This window comes from Portunus trituberculatus, chromosome 47 (genome assembly GCF_017591435.1).
Source record: "Portunus trituberculatus isolate SZX2019 chromosome 47, ASM1759143v1, whole genome shotgun sequence".
NCBI lineage: Eukaryota > Metazoa > Arthropoda > Malacostraca > Decapoda > Portunidae > Portunus > Portunus trituberculatus.
In genome coordinates, this window is record NC_059301.1 from 15,854,797 (window position 1) to 15,865,537 (window position 10,741).

The window sequence follows — 10,741 nt, forward strand, 5'->3', positions numbered from 1 at the left end:
AGATTAATTATTGAAGATTTCTTATAGACTTATTTTGATTTCTTATAGACTTTATTTTGATTTTGTTTTGTGAAATGCTTGAAAGTAGATGAATTGTATAAGTTGAAAGTTTCCCGTAGACTTTTGTATGAAAAGTTTTTGTTGCGAATTTTGTTGTAGAGAAAATTGTTGAAAGTTTCCCATAGACTGTTGTAGGAAATTTAGTGTACTGTTTTTATTAGACGAGACCATGTGTAATTTGTTACACAAGAGATTTTGTATTATATAAGACCATGATGTAATTTGTATTCCATGTAATTTGCATTATATATAAAGTAAGGGAGACTCTTCCATTTAATTTTACCGTCAATATGCATCTGTTTCCGGAGACCCTTTTGAGTATTTTTGACTTAGTACAGTTTTTATAGGCAGTTTTCTGTACCTTTTTTGCAATTTTCTGAATTTTAGGGCTTTTTTGTAAATTTTTATAGGCAGTTTTCTGTACCTTTTTTTGCAATTTTCTGAATTTTAGGGCTTTTTTGTAAAATTTTAATTAAATCTAGGTGATTTCTTTAGTGCTTTTGTTTATAGTTTTTTTTTTAACATTGGTTTTTGCTTGCCCATAGGGCATTAAGGCAAAAAAATACTCACCCATTTTTCACAAAATTAGTGTAATCGTAGTAATCCAAATAAATCTCATTTCCTAAACATGGTTTTTATTCTCCGATTGGTTTAAAATATATCTATCTGTGGGAGTATTGTCTAAACCTGTTAGGAAATACTTGAAAACAGTTATTCGTCCTTAATTTTAATTCTTTAAGGCTGAAACCATAGACAAAGTACATTCAGAGGGAAAAGAAAGGCTAGCATGACAAGTATTGTCTAAGCCTGTTAGGATATACTTAATACAAAGCGATGCGATTTGTCCATAATTTTTATTCTTTAAGGCTGAAACCATAGACAAAAGTACATTCATAGGACAAAAAGGCAAGAATGACAGCATGTAGGAGAGAGAAGCAAGTCTCTCCTCCCTCTGGAAGGGGAAGCGAGGCAGATGGCACCTAGAAGTCGCCCAGTGCAACACGAACCAGCCTCCTGCAGTAAGATAATCGTCTGCAGATATCCCAGGGTAACATTTGCTAGCTTCACGCATAATCTCAGGATCACTTGCAGATCTCCCAGTCCAACATCAGCCAGCTTCCTGCAGTAGTATAAAGATCGTTTGCAGATCTCTCATTCCTCCTTCAGCCAGCTTCCTGCACTATAGGATTAGGATCGTTTGCAAATATCCCAGCGCAACAGTAAGATCAGGATAGTTCGCAGGATACACTGGTTTGGTTCTCCCTTCAGTAGTGGAGGCACCTGAAATAAATTGAATAAAACTTGTAAATGTAAGCACACGTTGATCTGAATGCACACTCCCTTCCTGATTATACCTACGGGAGTGTTCCGAGCTGTTATGAACACGTAGGGCTGTAAATGTTTCACAAGGACACTGATACAGTTCTATTTCCTTCCATTAATCCACCACTATTTGAATACAGATTTTGTTTTTTTGATGACCTACCAGATTTGAATTTAAGCTTTTAATGATACGGCAGATTTCTGTTGCAGTAACCCTCAACACTTAATTAAGACCTCTACATCCTTATTCGCTGTAGATTCAAAAGCGCCTGTCTCGATTCGCAAGGCAAATCCGTCATTCCATCTGTCGTTTTAATCTTTATTTGTAATCCATTTTAAGATAACGGCATAATCTAGGCTAGTCTAAATCTGCGTGAATTTCATCGACTACTTTCACGAAACTCACGAAACCTAAAGCCTGCAGGAGCTCGTGGCTTCTATATACATTTTCTATTCATTTTCTCGGTGTTTGAAACTGAATTTGTCACTCAACAGCCTTTACTGATGTGGATTCCGAACCTCAGTCGCTCTGCACAATTCACAAGAAGCACTAAACACGTGGATGAGGCACCAACACTCCGCCACATCAATATAATATGGTCTTCGGTTCTGGGTGGTCTCGGCAGCATGTCGTCCTATACAACGGTTCTGTTGAACAAGATTTACAAGGATTCACATGGTCACTGAACGCTACTCACCAAAATCAGTTTATAACAGATTACCATACAGGATATGCAGCAGCTGTTATGTAAAATAAAGATTCGATACACTTCTATATTTGAATACAATCGAGATTGTGGACGAAACGGAGGAAACAAGACGGAGCACAAAGGAGACACCTCAGATGTCAGAACAATAAAGGAGAATCACAGCACAAAGGAGACACCCCAAATATCAGAACATGCTAAAATTGGCAACTTAAACAATGACTTTAAACGCCGTATGGAGGCTACGGTAAGAGGAACATGAACCAGTCAGCCAGTCTAATGCCTTTCGCTGAAATCCACAAGAGGAAGTTAACGATCATTCCCTACTGCGAGCTCCGGCCTTAGACAGTAACAACCTAACTCCTTGTCACGCTCCACTTGCCCTGCATCAAACCACCTACGTCTTGAATAAATCAGTACTACCCAGTTGACTTTACAGGTTACGGCTTATGTTAATGATGTTCTATTCATATTCTACTTAATGTATTTATCGAAAAACATGCATAACCATCTCAAAATACATCAAGTAACGACCATTTCGTATAACCATACATTACCCAAATGCTTGTCAACAGTTACGGTTTCTTACACTAATTACACTGTTACGAGGTTCCTTACACCGATTACACTGCATTACCAATGGTTAGAAATATCCTACGCATCACAACCATTCCAATAAATACCTCTTCAAATAGCTACTATTTACTATTACCACATGTTAAACAAACGCTTCACTCAACAGTTACGAGGCTTCTTCCATTCACTCAACAGTTACGAGGCTTCTTCCATTCACTCAACAGTTATGAGGCTTCTTCCATTCACTCAACAGTTATGAGGCTTCTTCCATTCACTCAACAGTTATGAGGCTTCTTCCATTCACTCAACAGTTATGAGGCTTCTTCCATCAACTATTACACTGAAGCACCAATGTTTATAAATACTATGCATCACAATACCATACACAAAACCGTTACATCATCTTTTGTAATATTCCTTATGCACCAAACTTTCACAGGCACACTCTCTACTTTCCTCCGAGACAACATCAAACCCTAACATCTATCGTATTAAAGAAACGAACAAATTTAGTGCACTATTTCACAGTGCTCTTCTGCAATATCGAACTGTCCACATCCTAACGAAAACGCATTACACTAAACCAACACATTTTAAACCTCCCACAACAAGACAAGACTCCAGGAGAGGAACAAAACTTACCTGCGAACAGTCTCCAAAAGAAATGAACGGTCCTCTTCCTACTCCTTTCCTCTTTACTTCCTCCTCCTCCTCCTCCTCCTCCTCTTCCTCCCCCTCCCCTTTCCTCCTTGTCTGCTATAAAGATGGTTTTTAACTACTCATTATAAGCATCATTCTAAAGGCATTGTTAACTAGTCTAACCATCATATGGGACGTTCCTTTTTTGTCTCGGGGAGATCATATATATATATATATATATATATATATATATATATATATATATATATATATATATATATATATATATATATATATATATATATATACATACATACCTATATAACTAATTGAGAAACATGTAGGGATGACATATACATATTTCCGTGTCTCCTAATACTGAAAGAAAGAACTGACTGCATGAATAGAACGGTTTGAACAGCGTATTTCAAGACATATTTAATCCTGATGGAATTTCATCATGTACTTTTCAAACAATTGTTTGTTGGCCAGATAGCATCACCAACCCCCTTCCATGTGTTCTCCTCACATCCGTTTAAGGAGCGTCCTCCAAATTTGGGAAGCACTAATCCAAACCACTCTAGTGAAAAGCTCGTTGAGAACAGAAATAATCAACAAGGACTCTGCAGCAGTGTTTCATTCAGTGGTTCACGAGGTTCTGAAGCAGCAATGGCCATTATTCTTGCCGTGGAAGTGATTTGTTCTAACAAAGGCTAAGTTCCATGAACATTATATAATGTGGTGTGCAGTTGTAGTTTTCAATGCAAGATGAACTAACCGCCCATTCTGAAGGCCACAAGAAACCAGAGAAAGTACGATAATGATAATTAGCTTGCATAAAATTAATGAGAGAGAGAGAGAGAGAGAGAGAGAGAGAGAACAAAACCTCAACCTGTCGATTCTTCTCCTGGCTCGAGACACGGTGAGCGGCTTCCCCTTCACCGCTAGCCGCTCATCATCATCATCTCTATGACGCTCGTTCAATCATAATTCATTGTTTAAATTTAACAGTTCTATTAATCCACTTTTTCATTTCAGCTACAAGGAATTAAGTAACCGCACATGTTATTTTTTCCTTTAAACATATTTTCAAACATCTTATCCAAAGAAATACTGATATTCTTCTCTGTCATGCAGAATATGAAAAAAATAATAAGGTATCACTGTGTCCCATTCACGCCTCGCCAGCCAATAACCATTAAATCATTCACAGTGAAGCAACTCTACTTCATCATCATAAAAGTTTACAGTATGGTATTCATTCAAAAGTATAGCATGCAGGCTGTATCCCGGAGAGCGACACCCAATAGGAGAAGCAGGAAAAATAAATAGATAAATAAATAAGCCTTATATGCAGGGGAATATACGCCGTCCTCCTCCACTTCCCTCATGCATCCTACTAACCAATGTTTAGCCGTCCTTGTTTATTATTATTTACACACACACACACACACACACTCACTCTCTCTCTCTCTCTCTCTCTCTCTCTCTCTCTCTCTCCTCAACTCTCGGGCTGTGGTTGTCCTCTACGTAGCATCTGTCCTCTCTCTCTCTCTCTCTCTCTCTCTCTCTCTCTCTCTCTCTCCTTGGTATACGTCGATACAATGTAAGCTTTTTTTTTTTTTTTTTTACAATAACAATGCAAGTAAAACAAGCAATACGAGCAACCTCTTCCAGCAGCAGCAGCGGCAACAGCAACAGCAGAAGGGAGGTGGTTTCAGCAGTATATCCAGTCTTGATGGTCACGGGGACGGCATGCCACCGGACAGGGTTTGTGTAAGGTAATATTCTCATACTTCTTACGGTATCTGGAATGTGAATCTCTAACTTAGCAGAGTATAGGAAGTTATTCATCTCTCTCTCTCTCTCTCTCTCTCTCTCTCTCATTTTTTCATAAACTCTTGAATAACTCATTTTTCATAAACTCTCTCTCTCTCTCTCTCTCTCTCTCTCTCTCATTTTTTTCATAAACTCTTGAATGACTCATTTTTTCATTCTCTCTCTCTCTCTCTCTCTCTCTCTCTCTCTCTCTCTCTCTTTTTTTATAAATTCTTAAATGACTCTCATTTTTTCATAAGCTCTTGAATGAACACTGAAAGGTAAAGACTTATTACATTGTTTTCTTCCTTCAAACGAACTCCGTGTTTCAGACAACTTCAGAAAAAAACAAAATAAGGAAAAACATCAAAGGTAAGCACAGCAACTATTTTGTGGTACAGTCTGTAGTCTTTATCTATTTATTAATGTGCTTTATGTAAGAAGGGCACCGGCCAAGCAAACAAAACTGCAATCAAAAAACAAAAATGTTCACTGATGTGATAGTGTAAAGTTATTTTGTTTCTTGTGAACCAATTACTCACTCTTTTTTTTTTGTCAGTAAACCCACAGCTGTAGACTTGAAGTATTTGTTCTGGACGTTTCGAAGGGCATTGCCAAGTCTACAACTGCGGGTTTACTGACAAGTTTATATTCACGATAGTATGATATTCCATCCCCACTCACTCTTTTTCTTTCTTTCTTTTTATGCCAGACACCCTCTGAGATCAACTACAACTGTAAATCACAACACACAGCTGTACAAAACATAACACCAGTGGAAGCGTGTATGCAGGCACACCTGTGGAAACATACAAATGCAACTAAATCACGCACTTTTTCCACATTTTTGGCTTTTTATTCTCATAGAGGTGATTTCAGTGATATGGGTGTAACGTCACTACTCTCTGCATGAAAACTGTATCCACGCATTCCAAAAAGCCTTGAGGTCTCATTAAGATCACTTTCAAGGATCAAACATATGAGTATTTAGGCCCTTGTGATTGTGTATCCCTCTGATGACCCAACATTACCGTTAGACCAACTAGAAGCGTGAAAACACCCGTAGAAAACGGCAATAACTTTTACTAATGCTATTAAAAATCTCAAAGGACGCTGAAACTTTTGACAATGCAGGATCAGAAAGTCACAGGAAATACACTCCTCTGAGCTGCTCTCGTACTGAAAAGGGGAGAAGAAAGCTCATTAATATTTGAATCTTCATGTTTTAGCAAAAATATTAAGCAACAAACCTTGGTCTTCCAACGAAATCTCCTTCCAATCGCTGCGAGGGCCATGGAGAAGATCCCTTAAATGATTTGCAAGTATAGCTGTCGTGTGCCACCAAACTGCCAATCATCTTCGGCCACAGAACTTTCTGCAACCCAAGATGACACAAAACACCTTGCTCAATGGACACTTGATAGACATCCCAAAAATGGAAGAAAGAACACCACACTGGCCAGTAATTAAACAAGACAGATAAACAGACAAGTATGCTAATAGAAAAGGATAGACAGAAGTTAATATACTAGTAATACGACGATGAGAATGGTGATAACAATGACAAGGATGATAGGGATGACACTGATGATGACGATGATTGCATTGCCAACCGAGTAAGGCGGTTAGTCAAGCTAGACTAGAGAGGCATTTTTTTTTTACCTTGATAATTTCTTGATCGAGACCGTACTTCGTCTTGTTGATAGCCATGGATAGCATCTTGTTCCTGAGGTGTCTTAACTCGGTAGCAAATGCAGGATTGGTGTCCCAGCGGGCGTCCCACAATCCACCTAGCACGGGCGTGCCGTGTTGAGGATGGTCCCTCATCACGTGGAACATCTTTCCCGATGCCAGCCACTCTTCCACCGCTGCCAACTCCCGCTGGCTCACCTACAGGCACGTAGTAAAGAGATGCTTCACTTCAATTGTTCTTCACGTCTCCTAAGATAGTGATTGTATTTTTATTTATTTATCTATTTTTTGTTGTTGTTTCTCAGTATTTTTTGCACTCACTTTTAACACACCTGTCTTATAGGAGAAAACACACATAATGTACTTTTAAGTAATTGTTGTGCTGAAAGTCATCGATTTGCTGTGACTTTTCTTTTGATGCATTGAAATATTTCAGTTTACATCTCGACATAGTGCAACTGGACTCAAGAGATAATTTTATTTTCATGATAGACGATACTATATACTATATATCATTTTTATCCGGGAATAAATAAATGAATAAAGAAATGAATGCCATGGGATTAAATAGTTGCTGACATTTGCCGTCCCTTCCAGCTGAGGAGGTGCGGAATGGCTGCTTGTAACTGATATGAAGCGCATATTTCAGCCAAAAAGTTTCCTTACCTGAGAGTCGGTGTCGCGAATCAACATGGCGGCCACTTCAGAGTCTCCAAGGGGCACCACTCGCCACATCATTGGGTGCACATTGGAGAGGTTACCGAGAGGGTGTGGGAGGCTAGTAATATCACAGATGTACAGCAAAGAGCTGTAGCGATGCAGCAAAGGACACAGAATCGCTGCTCGGTTTCGTGGATTCGTGTACAGGCGCACGTTCCAACCAGGATAAAGTTTCTTTACCTAAAGTTACCAATCATTTCAGCGTTATTTATATCGTAAAAAGATTTTACGCTTAGCATGACGAAGTAAGTCATTTAAATGCCAAATATTATTCCTAATACACACACACACACACACACACACACACACACACACACACACACACACACACACACACACACACATATATATATATATATATATATATATATATATATATATATATATATATATATATATATATATATATATTGTTGAACCTCAATAACATGGATTTCGCGATAAGTCAAACTACGACCGAGCCAGAGTCTAAAGTCTAGAGTTGAACTGCCCGCCTGTTTTATAATTTCCTTATATTTTATTTCGTTTTCTATTGAGGCGCGGCCGGCGAGGGTCTAGGAGGGGGAGATAACACCTGTGACGGAGAGGAGGCCAGGGTTCAAGGTCTAGCTGTCAGGCATAGCTGTCTGCAATTATACGTTTGTTTCTTGTTGTCTTCTTTTCTTGAAATATCTGATTGTAATTCTCATCAAATTTATGCCTGTAAGAAGGCAATTATTTCTGAAAATTTTGAGAGCTAACTGACCCATGACCCCTCTTGACGCCTGGCCACGCACTGAGAGAGAGAGAGAGAGAGAGAGAGAGAGAGAGAGAGAGAGAGAGAGAGAGAGAGAGAGAGAGAGACGAAAGGTTGAAATTTATCAAGAGAGAAAAATATTCATATAATTTTTTTTTGCGTAGCCACAAGCATTAAGTGATATATAATTTCTTAGGGCGTGAATCACGCTATGACGCGACTACACAAGACATTTAAAAATGGCATTTTGATGGGATGGGTATTTAATCATAAAAAAATAAGGTACACCATGGGATAATTTAGGGTCTGAACGTTTCCGAGAGGCAATAATCCCCAAATAAACCATGCACAACTCCCACAAAGTCCGAGTTGAACTGCCCGCCCCTTTTTATTTATCTATTTATTCATTTATCTTTTTTTTTTTTCTTTCTTTTTGAGGGAAGAGGGATGGAATTCGTTTAAGTCGGACATTCCGTTTGTCGGACCAGCGTTTTCCCCTTTCAGTCCGAGTTACCGAAGGTCAACACTATATATATATATATATATATATATATATATATATATATATATATATATATATATATATATATATATATATATATATATATATATATATATATACAGGAGAGAAGACCCACAAAAGGACGGTTATCTTCATTATATCCACTTCACAACCGTCCTTTTGTGGGTCTTCTCTCTGTATCGTGTACGCTATAGACGCCCTGTTTTTCAAGTCATATATATATACATATATATATATATATATATATATATATATATATATATATATATATATATATATATATATATATTAATTGATAATGTATTTCATTTTAAAAGCAACGAACTTGTATTTCATCTTAAAAGCAACGAACTTCAGAAAGATTATGCTCTGGAGCAAAAGTTTTGTTACCTCCAAGAGTATGTGTTCCAATCCTCTCCAGTAATCTGGATTTGTGCCATAAAACGAGAAGCTCAGCATCTTAGAGCCAGCATTCCATGGTCGTCGGCCACACGTTCCACTTAATTCTTCTTTTACCGAGCTTTTGAAGGTCACCGAGAGCTCACGGCATTCTTCTGTCTTGCATTGACAGTCCTCGGCTTCCCACCACACCAAGTCGTCTTGTGGTTTAGGTCCAATCACAGTCTGGAGCTACCTCACCAACAGACAGAGCAAAAAGTTTACTTAAATAAAAGAGTAGAGTATCACTTGAAAACTGAAAGTGGTACGTTACCTTAGATTTCAGATACTACAAGGCAGAGCGCTGCAAAACCACTGCTACTGACTAAGTGGTAGCTTAGTGGTTTCTCTGCAGAGGCATGATTACAATTATAACTATCTACATCATTCTATACTGTATTACTTACGCCATCACAGACCATGATAATTACAGACATTAACTTGCAACTACGAAAACAGTTCCGTACTAGGAACACTCTCTGAAAGTTATTTCCAGAAGCCTTACGAATCCCTTGGGGAACTGAGCAAATAAAAAAAAAACACATATATAAATAGACAAATAAATCAATAAGTAAGTTAATAAAAAACAAGTCAACATAATCTGCTGATGTCCTATTATTGTATCAATTGAGAACAACTATGTTTTCTTTCTGATGAAAACTAATATAAGCCCTTTAAAAATCTTAACAAAACCACATATTGACTATACCGGATGGCAATATCATTTGCAGAAACTAGAGGATAAAGATATCTGTCTTATTTTCTATTCATTACCTTAGATGATTTAAAAGCGACACGACCCAGTCTATCGATTCCACTTGTGATGTGAGGGAACGAGAAGGAGGACCTGCTGATGCAGTAGAGAAACGCCGGAAGGAAAATGACCGTGCTTCCCGCCAACATCTTCCACCTATTCATGTGTGCGGTCTTCGTCCTCCGGAAAATGAATAAGATAGTGGTAATTGTAATAATAATAATAAATAGATCAATAAAACAAATGAATGGATGAATTGAAAACAATTAGGAAGTAAGGAAGTGGTGCGTAGCTTATATAATTCCTATGTTAGGCCCCATTTAGAGTATTGCATACAGGCCTGGTCACCCCACTATAGGCAGGATATCAACATGTTAGAAGCAGTTCAGAGAAGAGCAACTAGGATGATACCAGCATTAAAGCGCCTGGAGTATAGGGATAGATTAAAGGAATTAAACATGTTTTCATTTGAGAGATGTATAAGAGGGGATATGATAGAGTTATTTCAAATGTTCTCAGATACAAACTACATAGATGTGAGATCTTTCTTTACCTTAGAGGAGGGAAATAGGACTAGAAATCATGGCAGGAAGATTAGAAAGCAAGGCTGCAGGTTAGATATAAGAAAATATTTCTTTAGTCATAGGGTGGTAGACTTCTGGAATGCATTGCCAGAGACGGTTGTAAATAGCACTAGTTTGACAATGTTTAAAAACAGATTAGATAAGCACTTAACTTTATTAAATTTATAATTA

The 10,741-nt window shown here is 37.9% G+C and overlaps 1 protein-coding gene across 2 annotated transcripts; it reads right to left on the reverse strand.

Annotated features, from left to right (window-relative positions):
• Positions 1 to 899: 899 nt before the first annotated feature.
• On the reverse strand, positions 900 to 10,184 carry LOC123520688. Of its 2 annotated transcripts, XM_045283205.1 has the most exons (7): positions 10,007 to 10,184; positions 9,185 to 9,424; positions 7,482 to 7,715; positions 6,786 to 7,013; positions 6,374 to 6,498; positions 4,974 to 5,113; positions 900 to 1,341 (listed from the first exon to the last, which is right to left on the reverse strand). In XM_045283205.1, exons 1-6 carry the CDS (start codon positions 10,148 to 10,150, stop codon positions 5,023 to 5,025), a joined length of 1,062 nt encoding a protein of 353 aa, XP_045139140.1. In that variant the 5' UTR covers positions 10,151 to 10,184; the 3' UTR covers positions 900 to 1,341; positions 4,974 to 5,022. The 2 variants fall into 2 exon arrangements, with proteins under 2 accessions (XP_045139140.1, XP_045139141.1); XM_045283206.1 differs by lacking the exon at positions 4,974 to 5,113.
• Between the last annotated feature and the right edge of the window lie 557 nt (positions 10,185 to 10,741).